We start from the raw sequence: 20,344 nt of genomic DNA, 5'->3' as shown, positions 1-20,344 counted from the left end.
GGTCGGGCTCCCGGCGACCAGCATCCCGGCGCCGGGAGCCCGACCGCCGGCTTACCGACAGCTTGGCGAGCGCAAATGAGCCCCTTGCGGGCTCGCTGCGCTCGCCACGCTACGGGCACGGTGGCGCGCTACGCGCGCCACACTATTTTATTCTCCCTCTATGGGGGTCGTGGACCCCCACGAGGGAAAATAATTGTCGGTATTCCGGCGGTCGGGCTCCCGGCGCCGGTATACTGAGCGCCGGGAGCCCGACCGCCGGCAAACAGAAGACCACCCCTATCTGCAGGTCTCAGTCTAGTACCTGAGTGTGTAAATACAGACTTCAGGATAGCCTCCTGCTTTTTATCAACAGGTACCTTCAAAGTGGCCGTATCCGAAGACGACAGTGCCACCTTTTTTGACAAACGTGTGAGCGCCTTATCTACCCTAGGGGATATCTCCCAGCGTAACTTATCCTCTGGCGGGAAAGGGTACGCCATCAGTAACTTTTTAGAAATTACCAGTTTCTTATCGGGGGAACACTAGTGATGTCTGGCGCTATTGTATATATATATATATATATATATATATATATATATACATATATATATATAAATAAGTGTAATTGCGAGTGGGTGCCTATATACACAGTCAAACCCACTCCGCACAGGTATCAGGGAATTAATCCAATACTCTCATACCTCACAAGATCTATCCAGCAGCAACAAAGGTGAAATGGCCTGTGGATATGGCCAACACAATCCACCCGATTTTTAAAAAACCGGGTGTGAACTAAAACAAACAAAAAACCCCCCTTGCGCTATTCAGACTCAATTAGAGGCAACAAGGCTTGAATAATCTCAAATAAGATTATAATTACAAGATGATTTTATTATCTATAAAATTGATCAAATATGAACATATATAATTCATTAATAACTGTAATATGCGCATATACATAAAAATAAGACTAAAACATTAATAATAATACAACTACTAATGAGCATAAGAGGTGGATCATATAACTAACAGTGACCACAGTGGGCTAGACACTGATAACATCCTTGCTTTTAATTTTCAAATAAGACCTTCTCATCAAATGTGTTCATGAGTCATTCATAATTAGATATCATATGGTGTAATATATTTGAAGCCTTTGTTTAAAGATCTCTCAATGAATAGAATTCATCCAATTGCTCACATATACTGATGGTGTTTTACTTGTGGGATATCATTCAAAAAGGTCATGGAGGAAGTAATACACACCCGGGACTCTTAGTGCATCGCAAGCACCTGTGAGAACAAAGCTCCCGTCTCAATTGCCACAAATGATGTCCTCCGTCTCCCACTGAAACTGGCTCCCGTGCACACACCTGTATTGGTTTGGAGAGAGAAGTAACAGTCCGGCTCCCGGAGCCCCGCGCACTGCAGGCGCTAGAGATAGATTCCGCTCCTGTTTTCCAGCCGCCGCATATAGCGTCCTCTCGTCTCCTGCGTGTCAGTCTCAGACACCGCTGCACTTCAATGAGAGCTAACAGCCAAGGTCCACCGGGTCACAGATAGGGCACTTTCTCTGACGCGTTTCGCTTCTAATTGAAGCTTCCTCATAGAGTAAGGATAGTCTCCTGCTTTTTATCAGCAGGCTCCTTCAAAGTGGCCGTATCCCAAGACGGCAGTGCCACCTTTTTTGACACACGTGTGAGCGCCTTATCCACCCTAGGGGATATCTCCCAACGTGACCTATCCTCTGGCGGGAAAGGGTACGCCAGCAGCAACTTTTTAGAAATTACCATTTTCTTATCGGGGGAACCCACACTTTTTCACACTTCATTCACTCATTTGATGGGGGAACAAAACACTGCCTGCTTTTTCTCCCCAAACATAAAACCCTTTTTTAGTGGTACTTGGGTTAATGTCAGAAATGTGTAACACATTTTTTATTGCCGGGATCATGTAACGGATGTTCCTAGTGGATTGTGTATATGTCTCAACCTCATCGACACTGGAGTCAGACTCCGTGTCGACATCTGTGTCTGCCATCTGAGGGAGCGGGCGTTTTTGAGCCCCTGATGGCCTTTGAGACGCCTGGGCAGGTGCGGGCTGAGAAGCCGGCTGTCCCACAGCTGTTACGTCATCCAGCCTTTTTGTAAGGAGTTGACACTGTCGGTTTATACCTTCCACCTATCCATCCACTCTGGTGTCGGCCCCACAGGGGGCGACATCACATTTATCGGCATCTGCTCTGCCACCACATAAGCCTCCTCATCAAACGTGTCGACACAGCCGTACCGACACACCGCACACACACAGGGAATGCTCTGACTGAGGACAGGACCCCACACAGCCCTTTGGGGAGACAGAGAGAGAGAGTATGCCAGCACACACCAGAGCGCTATATAATTTAGGGATTAACACTATATTGAGTGAATTTTTCCCAATAGCTGCTTGTATATACAATATTGCGCCTAAATTTAGTGCCCCCCCTCTCTTTTTAACCCTTTGAGCCTGCAAACTACAGGGGAGAGCCCGGGGAGCTGTCTTCCAGCTGCACTGTGAAGAGAAAATGGCGCCAGTGTGCTGAGGGAGATAGCTACGCCCCTTTTTCGCAGACTTTTCTCCCGCTTTTTTATGGATTCTGGCAGGGGTATTTATCACATATATAGCCTCTGGGGCTATATATTGTGATATATTTGCCAGCCAAGGTGTTTTTATTGCTGCTCAGGGCGCCCCCCCCAGCGCCCTGCACCCTCAGTGACCGGAGTGTGAAGTGTGTATGAGGAGCAATGGCGCACAGCTGCAGTGCTGTGCGCTACCTTGGTGAAGACTGATGTCTTCTGCCGCCGATTTTCCGGACCTCTTCTTGCTTCTGGCTCTGTAAGGGGGGCGGCGGCGCGGCTCCGGGAACGAACACCAAGGCCAGTTCCATGCGGTCGATCCCTCTGGAGCTAATGGTGCCCAGTAGCCTAAGAAGCCCAAGCTAGCTGCAAGCAGGTAGGTTCGCTTCTTCTCCCCTTAGTCCCTCGATGCAGTGAGCCTGTTGCCAGCAGATCTCACTGTAAAATAAAAAACCTAAATATACTTTCTTTCTAGGAGCTCAGGAGAGCCCCTAGTGTGCATCCAGCTCGGCCGGGCACAGAAATCTAACTGAGGTCTGGAGGAGGGTCATAGTGGGAGGAGCCAGTGCACACCAGATAGTACCTAATCTTTCTTTTAGAGTGCCCAGTCTCCTGCGGAGCCCGTCTATTCCCCATGGTCCTTACGGAGTTCCCAGCATCCACTAGGACGTCAGAGAAAAGGCATTTGTTTCCCCCAGCACCCTGAATGATAACAGTAACCAGATATAAAATCCAACATAATAATAGAATTCAGAGATCTTCGTTACACATATTTGCGCAAATGTGTGGTTAAGCCCCAAAGCCGCATCAAGGCATCTCTGTATATTTGGGGTCCCTAGCGCTATATCTAAGTGCAGGGTGTGGCACCCCAAAACACCAGCATAAGCCAGAAAGCCCAGCGTAGCATACCAGTGAAAAAAACTATAGTGTTAATAAATTAGTATTTAGGAAGCCGAAGCTATCGAGAGGGTGATACAAACATGAAATGTAATTAAAATAGAGAAAGTGTTAAAAAATTATTTTTTATTATGTGGGATTTATATCTGGTTGCTGTTATCACCAGTTTTGTTAATAATACATATACTCATTTATATATAACTTTTTCTATCAGTGCTTCATATTTACAGGAAATAAACCTGCTACCTATGGCCCTCATTCCGAGTCGTTCGCTCGGTAATTTTCATCGCATCGCAGTGAAATTCCGCTTAGTACGCATGCGCAATAATCGCACTGCGACTGCGCCAAGTAATTTTACAATGAAGATAGTATTTTTACTCACGGCTTTTTCTTCGCTCCGGCGATCGTAGTGTGATTGACAGGAAATGGGTGTTACTGGGCGGAAACACGGCGTTTTCGGGGCGTGTGGATAAAAACGCTACCGTTTCCGGAAAAAACGCAGGAGTGGCCGAAGAAACGGGGGAGTGTCTGGGCGAACGCTGGGTGTGTTTATGACGTCAAACCAGGAACGACAAGCACTGAACTGATCGCAGATGCCGAGTAAGTCTGAAGCTACTCTGAAACTGCTAAGTAGTTTGTAATCGCAATATTGCGAATACATCGGTCGCAATTTTAAGAAGCTAAGATACACTCCCAGTAGGCGTAGGCTTAGCCTGAGCAACTCTGCTAAATTCGCCTTGCGAGCGATCAACTCGGAATGAGGGCCTATGTGTACACACATACATTAAACAGGAGCCAATGTAGATCTCCACTTCCAAGAGTTTTATTTACACCATACAATATCTAATTAATAAGAAACAGCAGTGTGAATACAATATATGACTATCTTACTACAGTGAATGTGCAGCAGGTGCCCCAGCCCAGGGACACCTCATCCGCACACACTAGAGGGAGCACATTAGCACTAAGGTGACAAAACAAGCAGCTGGGGACCAGCAAAATACCTAAAAATCGAATTGAAATGGCAGGAAAGATCACGTGACCAATGTAGAACAGACAACCCGGAAGTGACAGTGGAACGCAAGGCTGGAACGCGCAGGAGAGGAATCGCCACTTCCGGGAGAGCGCCGCGCATGCGCAGACTGGGGACACTTCAGTTCCTTCGGTTGCTTGTTCAGAAGAGAGCATTGGTCTGTGCTAGGGCGCAGTAAGTGACGTATGGGGGCAGGGGCCGGGTGTGTGCGACACCTGGGCTTCTGTTGCCGCTGCGGTATATGATAAGGGGCAGGTGTGAGTATGGGGCATCTGCAGTAGGGGTAGAATGTGCTGCAGGTATTGTATGTATATATATATATAGTATGGTGTATATAATATTACCAGTTCTTTATATAGCGCACACATATGCCACAGCGCTTTACAGATGATATTCAGTCATTCACATCCATCACTGACCCAGTGAACTTACAATCTATTGGGTAGATGTATTATACCCGCACATATCGTACTTCACCGAGGCAAAGCCGTAAGAGGCAGCGACGCGATGTATTAATATCTCTTCCTGCGATCGCTGCCAGACCCACCGCAGCGCATCAGCATAGTGCAGAGCTGCAGTGTCTCACCGCCTGGCCAGCTCCACTGGGCATGTGCGATATCTCCTGTGCAGCCCGGAGCCGCCGCAACCTGGGACAGCCCTGTCCTTGCTGTGGTGTATGGGCAAAGACACCTGCCAGCTGTCAGAATGGTGAGACCCCCGCACATCGGCGCACTATCTTGTAGATCGCAGCGCCGATATAGACACTGTCATATAGCACACATCTCCTCCTTCATACATGGGGGAGTGCTGATACCACGTCTCGCCCATAAGATACCACGTCTCGCCCATAAGATACCACGCTTACATATACCCCTATATTCCATGTCACATACACGCAAGGGGTAATCTTTTTTTGAGAGCCAATGAACTTGCCGATATATAATAAAATGTACCACCCCTGACACAGGGAGAGAAGGGGGGGTAATAGTATTTTTTCTAGCCTGATGTAACGTTGATAGTGCCGGGAAACCACAGGGCGATATTCTGCTTATTTACGCACGTTGCGCCCAAACAAACCCGTGTAAACTATGGGCGCAAAGCAAAAAGTGCTGCTTGGGCGCCCAAACAGCTGACATTTCATACATTATTTGTTTCAGGATGGAGCAGCAATTGAATTGCTGCATTAAGTGCCCCTTAGTTATCATGGGCAAAAACAAATTATTGAATTCCCCAATTACCTGTTTGGACTTCTGTGTTACATGTAATTAGAATTTTTTGTTTAATGCGAACAGTGCTCCACTGCTTACCGGGCGTTAGGGGGAAACAGGACTTACATACACAATTATCCGTCCAACCATCCAATTAGTTGCCAGTAGGGTGGCCAATTCCGGGATCGGTGGAAACCCAGGATTTAGGCCAAAAATGGCCTGGGATTCAATCCCAAAATCAGACGGTCCCATGTTTTTTTAATGCAGGGCAGCTTTTTTTAATGTCAGGAGGCTCAGACACTGGAGGATTCACAGCAAGTATCTGCTGCAGTCCTTCTGCGATATATTCGGGGATACAAAATATTTGTGGCTACCACCCGAAAATGGGTGTTTTTGTGGATTAAGTTGTAATTATTCGGTGATAAATAGGCCACATAATCATAAAGTGCACGGCCAGTTTAAGGATGACCACAGTTTACAATCTAAATGTATATGACACGTGTAATAACAAAATCAGACAAAGTCACAATCACCCCCAAGTCTGTACTCATTCGAAAATAAACAAGTGGACTTGTCATCTTATCGCAGATATATTTAATCACTATATATGTATTTATGTAGCACCAGCATATTTGGTTGGTGCTTTGCAGTTGGGAACAAATTAGTAATGAAACGAGACTGGGTAACAACAGGAAGACAGGTAGGAGGGCCCTGCTTACCATCTATAGAAATATATCAGAAAAGTTTTGTGTTATGTCATATGTGACTGGAAACATCCAAAACACACAATCTAGTACAAACAACTATTTTTTTCTCTTTGTAATTTTGCTGATGCGCAGATGACCTAAAAACAAAAAATAAACCGGAGGCGCGATGGACGATGGAACTGCGCAGCGGGAGATGTCCGATGTGCTCCGGCTTAATGTGGGTGGGTGTTTGTTCACTGCAAGACGGGAGTCTCTGTGCCGCTTCAAGGACTCGATGCTGGCGTCTATGTTCAGTGGTCGCTTCCCGTTGAAACTTGATGAATCTGGTAAGTGCTTTCTACAGCTCCGGCGCAATTGCTACTAACTAGAAATAAGTGTGATTGCAATAAAACCTCCTCCTGGACCTCCACAACTCCTAGGTGTCAGCAAGATTCTAAACTTGAAACCTCTACAGACACAGGTGTCTGAAATTATTTTTTGTGAATAGTGTTTATCCTGCAACATTATAGTATATAGTTTTTGACAGTGACGTGCGGTGAAGTATGTGGCTGGAGAGGCACACATGGGGGTGTAAAGGTGGGGTGTGTGTGTGTGGGGGGGTTATGCGCATGTTGACCCGCAACCCCTCCAGCACTCTTTGACAACAGCACCTCCTGCATTCACTTACTCCATTCCCTCCGGCCTTCACTGTCTCCCAGTCCACGGATGTAAGTTCCGGGGAAGGAAGGAGGAAGCTCAAGGGAAGGGTGATTCCAGTACCCACGGCTGCAAACTCCAGGTGGTGTAGGTGGCAGGTATAAGTTCCCACGGCTCCAAACTCCAGGACGGTTGGGGGTGAAATCAGGTACCAGTTCCTGCGGCTGCAAGCTCCAGGAGGTGTGGGGGGCGGCGCAGGTATAAGTTCCCACGGCTGCAAGCTCCGGGAAACGGGTTATTAGTACCCGGCGGCTGCAAGCTCCAGCGTGGGGGGGGGGGGGTTAGGTATCAGTACCTGCGGCTTAGCACAGTGACGCTGGGCAGGGAGAGAGCTGGTGCTCAGCACTGACAGAAAAAGCTCAGTGCTGTCCAATCACATCTGCCTGACTGATAGGGGCGTGCTTTCACGTGGGCTGAAGGTATGTCCTTGTCACTGAGGCAGATCTGCTGGTACCGCTTCACATGATTTTTTGAATGGGCTTTTTCAGGCCCACAGCCTGGCCCCTCCCCCTGTCCGCCTCCAGCCTCAACCACTTTATCATTGCCAGTGGGAGGCAGAGCTCTCGCTGCCTCGCACCCACATTTGATTATTTTTTTTCACTTTAAATAGGACTGGAAAAATACAAAGAAGATATTTAAGACACAGAACATGTGTTATAAATATCTTCTTTGTATTATATTAATCATTATGACAGGTGAGGCACTGCCTTCCCTGACTGCACGTCCCTGGTACTTGAACAGTATAGGAAACGGTATAGTATTGCAAATATTAGCTATGGCAGCCATACAGCCCTCTTTATGGAAATCTTGTTGTTTTTTCTTTTTTACAAATTGTAACTTTTCATAAGCACCATATAAAATGTTACATTATAGCACCTACAGCCACAAAAGCATCAGAAATCTTATAATCTATTTAATAATTCTTGGACAAGTTTTTCTACCTTGGCGACAAAGTCTAGCTATCAGTCATCTAGTACATTATGCTGGAGGAAGAGAAATGCTAAGCTTAGAGTGTACATCTGCATTTCTCTTCCTCCAGCATAGTATTAGAAGCCTCTGCATGATAGCACCTCTTAATATCTTTAGTAATAGGATGTGCAATTCAGGTCCCCCCCCCCCTTTTTCCACTATATTAGTGTGGGTGTGGTATTGAAAGTCGACAGTAACTAGGTCGACAATGTCTAGGTCGACCACTATTGGTCGACAGTAACTAGGTCGACAGAGTGTCTAGGTCGACAGGGTCTTTAGGTCGACATGTTATAGGTCAAAAGGTCGACATGAGTTTTTAATGTTATTTTGGTGTCGTTTTCTTCGTAGAGTGACCGGGAACCCCAATTAGTGCACCGCGTCCCCTCGCATGGCTCGCTTCGCTCGCCATGCTTTAGGCATGATGCCTTCAGTCCGCTACCGCTTCGCTCGGCACAGATTACCGTTCCAATCGTAGTCCACGTGGATCGTTAAGTATGAAAAGGTTCAAAAAAGAAAAAAAATGTGAAAAACTCATGTCGACCTAGAACATGTCGACCTATAGACCCTGTCGACCTAGTTACTGTCGACCAATAGTGGGCGACCTAGACATTGTCGACCTAGTTACTGTCGACTTTCAATCCGGATCCCATTAGTGTATATATTGTACACTGGAAGGCAAGGCTTCCTTCCTCTGGTATTGGCACTCCTCCCATTCACCCTCAGGTGTTTTAATTAGCTGGGTTCCTGCATTTCAGATCACACATTGATAAGGCCTTATTTAGAGGTAAGTCCTGAATAAATGTATAGAATGTGATAGTATTAGGAATGTTAGGGACCCATGCGATGAAGTCACCTGGCCGCGGTACATGGGCCCGCATATTTGCGCAAATGTGTGCTAAGAACTTCAATTATACTCCATGTTATTCGTGAGTTTATTTAAATTATTTTTACTATCAGTGTTCTTAGTGCTAGAAGTGTGCATCTACATCTCTCTTCCCCCAGCATAGTATTAGAAGCCTCAGTATGATAGCACCTCTTGATATCTTTAGTAAATAGGATGTGCAATCCAGGTCTCCCCCTTTTTTCATCTAGTACATTATATAAGATCATAGCTATCATTTGATTGGTCGCTACGTGCAACATCTCCACTCTCACTGTAGCTGCTGGGACACAATGCGTAGAGCAGGTAATGGTAACAATATTGACATTTCCGACATGCTCATTTGCATAATCTGCATAATGCAATGGGGAAAAAATGACGTCTCTTCTTTAACTGCAGGTTATTGCCTGATTGATAGAAATGGGGAGCTGTTTAGATACATACTAGACTATCTGCATGGAGAAGTGCGGATCCCCGAGGACGAACAAATGAGAATTGCCCTGCAAGATGAGGCCGATTACTTTGGAATTCCGTACCCCTACAATCTTGCCGATCACTTGGCGAATGAAATGGAGACATATTCTTTAAAGGCCAACCTGGAGCTGAAAAAGGTCAAAAACAGTTATCCTTCTAAACATATATAAATGTAGATTAGCGGTACTCACTGTTACATGCAGGTGTACACAAATTGGGCACTGGGATACATCTGTGTGATAATTAGGCATAAGTAGTGTCCTAGGGACCTTTACCCCCATGCATAGCATCACTGGTGACTCCTGTATATGGATGGCCATCGATAATTCCATATCTGTGATTGGTTTATAGTCGATGTTGAATACTTCAGCCATCAATGGTATAGAACCACCCGATGGTACTTTTTTTTTTTTTTTTTCCTGAAGTGTTGGGACACAGAGCATAGCCCCGCACCCAGGTCCTGATTGGCCCACGGGACAGTCAGTGGAAGAACAGGGCTGGTCGTCGGTTGGTGAAACAATCAATGGTCATCCATAGCATAGTATGCAACTATTGATAGACACCTGCCATATCACCATCGATGGCAGGTACACCAAGGAGCATCCTTATTTCTGCATAAAAGAGATTATCTGGATATAGTGAAATGCAGATCAGTCCTGACACAGCACCCTCTAATGATTAGCCTATGATATTACATGTTATATATGTTTTCGATGTTTCTAGCCGATTCAAAATAATAAAAGTTGTAAAAACAAATGTAATCGTTAAAGTTAGGAAATGAAGGCCTATCCATGTATTCCTGTAATTGTTAGTACATAGCAGAACGTTACAGAACACTCATACCCCTTTTCCACTAGCTTTTTTTACCCGTGTTTTTGCACGGGGGCGCGCATCGACACAGGTTTTTAGTAGGTGGAAACGGGTCAACACAGGTTGAGTGACCCGGGAATCCTACACGGATAGCTACCTGGGTAGAACACGGTAATGACACGGGTAACGGTGCAGTCGAAACGGTCATTACACGTGTTTTCAGACACGAGTAATGCTCTGAGACGCTGATTGGTGCTTCTGGGGCACAGGAAGATGATGTCATCCCTGGGAGACACGCTGGGCACATGCAGGCACCGCAGCAGCTGTACACAGGTATTGCAGCAGTCTCTGCAAAGAATTGAGCCCTCCTTCTCCAGCTCAGCAGTAGGTAGCACAAGGTGAGAAGCTGCATCAAGCTGTCTGTAGCAGAAATAAGTAGCAGTAAACTGCAAACAGTCTGCGACTCCATGCTAGACACAGCTACTGCACTGGCGACCATTGCTGCAATGCTGTGAGCAGGCCCCACCCCTCCCTTTTGGTCATTTTGATGACATCATCTTGACGAGACAGTAAAAAGTCCATTTGTAATGACATCAATAGGCTTTTACAGAGCTTACCCGGGTTAGATGGAAACAGATCCGACACGGGAATTAACCCGTGTCGAAGTGCAGTGGAAACGAGGGGGAGCGACACGGGTTGTAGCCGAGTTAAACATCCCGGAACGGTCACGGTACTCAGGTGGAAAAGGGGTATCAGAAAGCATATGTGCATTACAGTGTCATTGTTAATTTCTCTATCGTCCTAAGTGGATGCTGGGGTTCCTGAAAGGACCATGGGGAATAGCGGCTCCGCAGGAGACAGGGCACAAAAGTAAAGCTTTTACAGGTCAGGTGGTGTGTACTGGCTCCTCCCCCTATGACCCTCCTCCAGACTCCAGTTAGATTTTTGTGCCCGGCCGAGAAGGGTGCAATTCTAGGTGGCTCTCATAAAGAGCTGCTTAGAGAGTTTAGCTTAGGTTTTTTATTTTACAGTGATTCCTGCTGGCAACAGGATCACTGCAACGAGGGACAGAGGGGAGAAGAAGTGAACTCACCTGCGTGCAGGATGGATTGGCTTCTTGGCTACTGGACATGAAGCTCCAGAGGGACGATCACAGGTACAGCCTGGATGGTCACCGGAGCCACGCCGCCGGCCCCCTCACAGATGCTGAAGCAAGAAGAGGTCCAGAATCGGCGGCTGAAGACTCCTGCAGTCTTCTTAAGGTAGCGCACAGCACTGCAGCTGTGCGCCATTTTCCTCTCAGCACACTTCACACGGCAGTCACTGAGGGTGCAGGGCGCTGGGGGGGGGGGCGCCCTGGGAGGCAAATGAAAACCTTTAAAAAGGCTAAAAATACCTCACATATAGCCCCAGAGGCTATATGGAGATATTTACCCCTGCCTAAATGTACTAAATAGCGGGAGACGAGCCCGCCGAAAAAGGGGCGGGGCCTATCTCCTCAGCACACGGCGCCATTTTCTGTCACAGCTCCGCTGGTCAGGAAGGCTCCCAGGTCTCTCCCCTGCACTGCACTACAGAAACAGGGTATAACAGAGAGGGGGGGCAAAATAAATGGCAATATATTAATATAAAAGCAGCTATAAGGGAGCACTTAATCATAAGGCTATCCCTGTCATATATAGCGTTTTTTGGTGTGTGCTGGCAGACTCTCCCTCTGTCTCCCCAAAGGGCTAGTGGGTCCTGTCTTCGTATAGAGCATTCCCTGTGTGTCTGCTGTGTGTCGGTACGTGTGTGTCGACATGTATGAGGACGTTATTGGTGTGGAGGCGGAGCAATTGCCAAATATGAGGATGTCACCTCCTAGGGGGTCGACACCAGAATGGATGCCTTTATTTGTGGAATTACGGGATAGCGTCAACTCGCTTAAGCAGTCGTTTGCCGACATGAGGCGGCCGGACACTCAATTAGTGCCTGTCCAGGCGCCTCAAACACCGTCAGGGGCTGTAAAACGCCCCTTGCCTCAGTCGGTCGACACAGACCCAGACACAGGCACTGATTCCGGTGGTGAAGGTGACGAATCAACCGTATTTTCCAGTAGGGCCACACGTTATATGATTTTGGCAATAAAGGAGATGTTACATTTAGCTGATACTACAGGTACCACTAAACAGGGTATTATGTGGGGTGTGAAAAAACTACCAGTAGTTTTTACCGAATCAGAAGAATTAAATGACGTGTGTGATGAAGCGTGGGGTGCCCCGATAAAAAACTGCTAATTTCAAAGAAGTTATTGGCTTTATACCCTTTCCCGCCAGAGGTTAGGGAGCGCTGGGAAACACCTCCTAGGGTGGACAAAGCGCTAACACGCTTATCAAAACAAGTGGCGTTACCCTCTCCTGAGACGGCCGCACTTAAAGATCCATCAGATAGGAGGATGGAAAATATCCAAAAAGGTATATACACACATGCAGGTGTTATACTACGACCAGCTATTGCGACTGCCTGGATGTGCAGTGCTGGGGTAGTTTGGTCAGAGTCCCTGATCGAAAATATTGATACCCTGGACAGGGACAATATTTTACTGTCGTTAGAACAAATAAAGGATGCATTTCTTTATATGCGTGATGCACAGAGAGATATCTGCACACTGGCATCACGGGTAAGTGCTATGTCCATTTCGGCCAGAAGAGCTTTATGGACACGACAGTGGACAGGCGATGCGTAGAGGAGTTATTTGGGGTCGGTCTATCGGATTTGGTGGCCACGGCTACGGCCGGGAAAGCCACCTTTCTACCTCAAGTCACTCCCCAACAGAAAAAGGCACCGACCTTTCAACCGCAGCCCTTTCGTTCCTTTAAAAATAAGAGAGCAAAGGGCTATTCATATCTGCCACGAGGCAGAGGACGAGGGAAGAGACAGCAACAGGCAGCTCCTTCCCAGGAACAGAAGCACTCCCCGGCTTCTACAAAAGCCTCAGCATGACGCTGGGGCTTCGCAAGCGGACTCGGGGGCGGTAGGCGGTCGTCTCAAGAATTACAGCGCGCAGTGGGCTCACTCGCAGGTAAATCCCTGGATCCTGCAGATAATATCTCAGGGGTACAGGTTGAAATTAGAGACAGAGCCACCTCGCCGTTTCCTGAAGTCTGCTTTACCAACGTCCCCCTCAGAAAGGGAGACGGTTTTGGAAGCCATTCACAAGCTGTATTCTCAGCAGGTGATAGTCAAGGTACCTCTTCTACAACAAGGGAAGGGGTATTATTCCACTCTTTTTGTGGTACCGAAGCCGGATGGCTCGGTAAGGCCTATTCTAAATCTGAAGTCCTTGAACCTGTACATAAAGAAGTTCAAGTTCAAGATGGAGTCACTCAGAGCAGTGATAGCGAACCTGGAAGAAGGGGACTTTATGGTATCCTTGGACATCAAGGATGCGTATCTCCACGTTCCAATTACCCCTCACACCAGGGGTACCTCAGGTTCGTTGTACAAAACTGTCACTATCAGTTTCAGACGCTACCGTTTGGTTTGTCCACGGCACCTCGGGTCTTTACAAAGGTAATGGCCGAGATAATATTTCTTCTTCGAAGAAAAGGCGTATTAATTATCCCATACTTGGACGATCTCCTAATAAGGGCAAGGTCCAGAGAACAGCTAGAGATGGGTTTAGCACTATCTCAAGAGGTGCTAAAGCAGCACGGATGGATTCTGAATATTCCAAAATCCCAATTAATGCCGACAACTCGTCTGCTGTTCCTGGGGATGATTCTGGACACAGTTCAGAAAAAGGTTTTTCTTCCCGAAGAAAAAGCCAAGGAGTTATCTGACCTGGTCAGGAACCTCCTAAAACCAGGAAAGGTGTCTGTACATCAATGCACAAGAGTCCTGGGAAAAAATGGTAGCTTCTTACGAAGCAATCCCTTTCGGCAGATTCCATGCAAAGGGATCTGTTGGACAAATGGTCAGGGTCGCATCTTCAGATGCACCTGCGGATAACCCTGTCGCCGAGGACAAGGGTATCCCTTCTGTGGTGGTTGCAGGAGGCTCATCTATTGGAGGGCCGCAGATTCGGCATGCAGGATTGGATCCTGGTGACCACGGATGCCAGCCTGAGAGGCTGGGGAGCAGTCACACAGGGAAGAAATTTCCAGGGAGTGTGGTCGAGCCTGAAAAAGTCTCTTCACATAAGCATTCTGGAACTAAGAGCAATCTACAATGCTCTAAGCCAGGCGGAACCTCTGCTTCAAGGAAGACCGGTGTTGATCCAGTCGGACAACATCACGGCAGTCGCCCATGTAAACAGACAGGGCGGCACAAGAAGCAGGAGGGCAATGGCAGAAGCTGCCAGGATCCTTCGCTGGGCGGAGAATCACGTGATAGCACTGTCAGCAGTATTCATCCCGGGCGTGGACAACTGGGAAGCAGACTTCCTCAGCAGACACGACCTTCACCCGGGAGAGTGGGGACTTCATCCAGAAGTTTTCCACATGCTATTAAACCGTTGGGTAAAACCAATGGTGGACATGATGGCGTCTCGCCTCAACAAAACACTGGACAGGTATTGCGCCAGGTCAAGAGATCCGCAGGCAATAGCTGTGGACGCGCTGGTAACACCTTGGGTGTACCAGTCGGTATATGTGTTTCCTCCTCTGCCTCTCATACCAAAGGTATTGAGGATTATACGGCAAAGAGGAGTAAGACTCGTGGCTCCGGATTGGCCAAGAAGGACTTGGTACCCGGAACTTCAAGAGATGGTCACGGACGATCCGTGGCCTCTACTTCTGAGAAGGGACCTGCTTCAGCAGGGTCCTTGTCTTTTTCAAGACTTACCGCGGCTGCGTTTGACGGCATGGCGTTTGAATGCCAGATCCTAAAAGGAAAAGGCATTCCAGAAGAAGTCATTCCTACCTTGATAAAGGCAAGGAAGGAAGTCACCGCGAAGCATTATCGCCGTATTTGGCGAAAATATGTTGCGTGGTGCGAGCAGCGGAGTGCTCCGATGGAGGAATTTCAACTGGGTCGTTTTCCTACATTTCCTGCAATCAGGATTGTCTATGGGTCTCAAATTGGGATCTATTAAGGTTCAAATTTCGGCCCTATCAATATTCTTCCAAAAAGAATTGGCCTCAGTCCCTGAGGTCCAGATTTTTATCAAAGGAGTACTGCATATACAGCCTCCTGTGGTGCCTAAGGTGGCACCGTGGGATCTAAATGTAGTTTTAGATTTCCTCAAATCCAATTGGTTTGAACCACTAAAGAATGTGGATTTGAAATATCTCACATGGAAAGTGACTATGTTACTGGCCCTGGCTTCGGCCGGGAGAGTATCTGAACTGGCGGCTTTGTTTTATAAAAGCCCTTATTTAATTTTCCATTCGACATAGGGCAGAGCTGCGGACGCGTCCGCATTTTCTCCCTAAGGTGGTATCAGCGTTTCACCTGAACCAGCCTATTGTAGTGCCTGCGGCTACAGACGACTTGAAGGACTCCAAGTTGTTGGACGTTGTCAGAGCCTTAAAAATATACATTTAAAGGACGGCTGGAGTCAGAAAATCTGACTCGCTGTTTATACTGTATGCACCCAACAAGTTGGGTGCACCTGTTTCTAAGCAGTCGATTGCTCGTTGGATTTGTAACAAAATTCAACTTGTACATTCTGTGGCAGGCCTGCCACAGCCTAAATCTGTTAAGGCCCATTCCGCAAGGAAGGTGGGCTCATCTTGGGCGGCTGCCCGAGGGGTCTCGGCATTACAACTCTGCCGAGCAGCTACGTGGTCAGGGGAGAACACGTTTGTAAATTTTTACAAATTTGATACCCTGGCAAAGGAGGACCTGGAGTTCTCTCATTCGGTGCTGCAGAGTCATCCGCACTCTCCCGCCCGTTTGGGAGCTTTGGTATAATCCCCATGGTCCTTTCAGGAACCCCAGCATCCACTTAGGACGATAGAGAAAATAAGAATTTACTTACCGATAATTCTATTTCTCGGAGTCCGTAGTGGATGCTGGGCGCCCATCCCAAGTGCGGATTATCTGCAATACTTGTACATAGTTATTGTTAACTAATTCGGGTTATTGTTTAGGAAGCCATCTTTCAGAGGCTCCTCTGTTATCATACTGTTAACTGGGTTTAGATCACAAGTTGTACGGTGTGATTGGTGTGGCTGGTATGAGTCTTACCTGGGATTCAAAATCCTCCCTTATTGTGTACGCTCGTCCGGGCACAGTACCTAACTGGAGTCTGGAGGAGGGTCATAGGGGGAGGAGCCAGTACACACCACCTGACCTGTAAAAGCTTTACTTTTGTGCCCTGTCTCCTGCGGAGCCGCTATTCCCCATGGTCCTTTCAGGAACCCCAGCATCCACTACGGACTCCGAGAAATAGAATTATCGGTAAGTAAATTCTTATTTTTCTATTTTTCATTAATTGTGATATGCGAGAAATATCATTCTGTTCGTGTGTCATGTTTTTAAATCTTGTGTATAGCACATTTATTGCTCGTATATATTGGTGCATAAACATTTACTCTAATAGCAGTTCTATTCGTTACAGATGTATTGTTTTGTAAGTGTTGGGGGTACAGATAGCACAGATGGGTACCTGGGTAGATAATGATTAGGAAACCACAGATCTAGAACCTAATCTGTTTAGTCTGTAAATCCTTATAATGCACATCTACTGTATATAATAATCTGCTACGGTCCGTCTCATGCGCTCATTGCCCGCCCAACGGTTCCCACTGCTAGGGAGACGGGACACCAGACCTGTCCGAACTCTTGAGAGGAGGTGAACCCGGCGGGAATTGGGTAAATATGGGGGTGGTATGGAGCGGGAGGTGGACTTGGACAGAGCGGCCATCAGAACGGGGCAGAGCGACGGATAGAGAGGGGTTGCGGTGGAGCAAGGGGTGCAGTTTGAGGTGACCCTACATACAGTATATATACTTCTTTTGACATGATGACCCTGGGTGTCTAGCGGCTGGATCAGCTTGTGTGTAGTCTGCTTTAGCAAGAGACTTACGGACGGAGGTGTCGGTCAGTATTCTTTCCTGTAAGTGTAAGAGAGGACGGTAAACACTGTCATCGGAAGCTATGAAACGTTTTCCTGTGTGTTGAGTAATATGATCAGTGTAAAGCCTGTTTCTTCATGGATGGTCTTTGCCGCATATTTTTCTTGCAGGTTCTGTTTGATTTCTGCGACACCTATGGTGTCATATGCACAAAGCCCACTGTCTGGGTGCTGCATTACCTACACACAAGCGGCTCTAGCTGTGAGAGTAAAGTCATTGGCGTCTATGCCACCAAGGAGGATGGACATGCAGCTCTGCGCAAGCAGCTGGGAAACAGAATTAATCATAAACACATGTATAAGAGGTGAGTAGGATTAGTCACGTACAGATATATCCTCATACATCTTTGGTTGCATGAGAATCTTCTAGCGTCAGGCATCTTTTTTGCTGAAAATGCATCTTTCTCTGACGTCCTAGTGGATGCTGGGAACTCCGTAAGGACCATGGGGAATAGACGGGCTCCGCAGGAGACTGGGCACTCTAAAAGAAAGATTAGGTACTATCTGGTGTGCACTGGCTCCTCCCTCTATGCCCCTCCTCCAGACCTCAGTTAGATTTCTGTGCCCGGCCGAGCTGGATGCACACTAGGGGCTCTCCTGAGCTCCTAGAAAGAAAGTATATGTTAGGTTTTTTATTTTACAGTGAGACCTGCTGGCAACAGGCTCACTGCAACGAGGGACTAAGGGGAGAAGAAGCGAACCTACCTGCTTGCAGCTAGCTTGGGCTTCTTAGGCTACTGGACACCATTAGCTCCAGAGGGATCGACCGCAGGACCCGTCCTTGGTGTTCGTTCCCGGAGCCGCGCCGCCGTCCCCCTTACAGAGCCAGAAGCATGAAGATGGTCCGGAAAATCGGCGGCAGACGACTTCAGTCTTCACCAAGGTAGCGCACAGCACTGCAGCTGTGCGCCATTGCTCCTCATACACACTTCACACTCCGGTCACTGAGGGTGCAGGGCGCTGGGGGGGGGGGCGCCCTGAGCAGCAATAAAAACACCTTGGCTGGCAAAATAATCACAATATATAGCCCCAGAGGCTATATATGTGATAATTACCCCTGCCAGAATCCATAAAAAAGCGGGAGAAAAGTCAGCGAAAAAGGAAAAAGGGGCGGAGCTATCTCCCTCGGCACACTGGCGCCATTTTCTCTTCACAGTGTAGCTGGAAGACAGCTCCCCAGGCTCTCCCCTGTAGTTTTCAGGCTCAAAGGGTTAAAAAGAGAGGGGGGGCACTAAATTTAGGCGCAATATTGTTTATACAAGCAGCTATTGGGGAAAATTCACTCAGTGATAGTGTTTATCCCTACATTATATAGCGCTCTGGTGTGTGCTGGCATACTCTCTCTCTGTCTCCCCAAAGGGCTGTGTGGGGTCCTGTCCTCAGTCAGAGCATTCCCTGTGTGTGTGCGGTGTGTCGGTACGGCTGTGTCGACATGTTTGATGAGGAGGCTTATGTGGAGGCGGAGCAGATGCCGATAAATGGGATGTCGCCCCCTGTGGGCCGACACCAGAGTGGATGGATAGGTGGAAGGTATTAACCGACAGTGTCAACTCCTTACATAAAAGGCTGGATGACGTAACAGCTATGGGACAGCCGGCTTCTCAGCCCGCGCCTGCCCAGGCGTCTCAAAGGCCATCAGGGGCTCAAAAACGCCCGCTCCCTCAGATGGCAGACACAGATGTCGACACGGAGTCTGACTCCAGTGTCGACGAGGTTGAGACATATACACAATCCACTAGGAACATCCGTTACATGATCCCGGCAATAAAAAATGTGTTACACATATCTGACATTAACCCAAGTACCACTAAAAAAGGGTTTTATGTTTGGGGAGAAAAAGCAGGCAGTGTTTTGTTCCCCCATCCAATGAGTGAATGAAGTGTGAAAAAGCGTGGGTTCCCCCGATAAGAAACTGATAATTTCTAAAAAGTTACTGATGGCGTACCTTTTCCCGCCAGAGGATAAGTTACGCTGGGAGATATCCCCTAGGGTGGATAAGGCGCTCACACGTTTGTCAAAAAAGGTGGCACTGCCGTCTTAGGATACGGCCACTTTGAAGGTACCTGCTGATAAAAAGCAGGAGGCTATCCTGAAGTCTGTATTTACACACTCAGGTACTAGACTGAGACCTGCAGATAGTGCTGCTGCAGCGTGGTCTGTAACCCTGTCAAACAGGGATACTATTTTGCGAACATAAGACGTTGTCTTATATATGAGGGATGCACAGAGGGATATTTTGCCGGCTGGCATCCAGAATTAATGCAATGTCCATTCTGTCAGGAGGGTATTAGAGACCCGACACTGGACAGGTGATGCTGACTTTAAAAGGCACATAGAGCCTTATAAGGGTGAGGAATTGTTTGGGGATGGTCTCTGGGACCTCGTATCCACAGCAACAGCTGGGAAGAAATTTTTTTACCTCAGGTTTCCTCACAGCCTAAGAAAGCACTGTATTATCAGGTACAGTCCTTTCGGCTTCAGAAAAGCAAGCGGGTCAAAGGCGCTTCCTTTCTGCACAGAGACGAGGGAAGAGGGAAAAAGCTGCACCAGTCAGCCAGTTCCCAGAATCAAAATTCTTCCCCCGCTTCCTCTGAGTCCACCGCATGACGCGGGGGCTCCACAGGCGTAGCCAGGTACGGTGGGGGGCCGCCTCAAAAATTTCAGCGATTAGTGGGCTCGCTTACAGGTGGATCCCTGGATCCTTCAAGTAGTATCTCAGGGGTACAAGCTGGAATTCGAGGCGTCTCCCCCCCCGCCGTTTCCTCAAATCTGCCTTGCCGACAACTCCCTCAGGCAGGGAGGCTGTGCTAGAGGCAATTCACAAGCTGTATTCCCAGCAGGTGATAGTCAAGGTGCCCCTACTTCAACAAGGACGGGGTTACTATTCCACACTGTTTGTGGTACCGAAACCGGACGGTTCGGCGAGACCCATTTTAAATTTGAAGTCCTTGAACACATACATAAAAAAATTCAAGTTCAAGATGGAATCGCTCAGGGCGGTTATTGCAAGCCTGGA

The 20,344-nt window shown here is 47.7% G+C and overlaps 1 protein-coding gene across 3 annotated transcripts in view; it reads left to right on the top strand.

Annotated features, from left to right (window-relative positions):
* Window positions 1-4,597: 4,597 nt before the first annotated feature.
* The window catches only part of KCTD18 (potassium channel tetramerization domain containing 18), a 65,503-nt gene continuing 49,756 nt past the window's right edge, over window positions 4,598-20,344 (top strand). The window contains exons 1-4 of one of the 3 annotated variants that reach the window (XM_063933044.1): window positions 4,598-4,698; window positions 6,572-6,765; window positions 9,384-9,595; window positions 17,440-17,633. In XM_063933044.1, the coding sequence (XP_063789114.1) occupies window positions 6,606-6,765; window positions 9,384-9,595; window positions 17,440-17,633 (566 nt within the window). In that variant the 5' untranslated portion in view covers window positions 4,598-4,698; window positions 6,572-6,605. The other 2 variants (XM_063933043.1, XM_063933045.1) reach the window with 2 other exon arrangements.

The sequence above is a fragment of the Pseudophryne corroboree genome, chromosome 7 (genome assembly GCF_028390025.1).
Source record: "Pseudophryne corroboree isolate aPseCor3 chromosome 7, aPseCor3.hap2, whole genome shotgun sequence".
NCBI classification, from domain to species: Eukaryota; Metazoa; Chordata; class Amphibia; order Anura; family Myobatrachidae; genus Pseudophryne; species Pseudophryne corroboree.
This window is presented reverse-complemented; position numbering and strand designations above follow the sequence as displayed.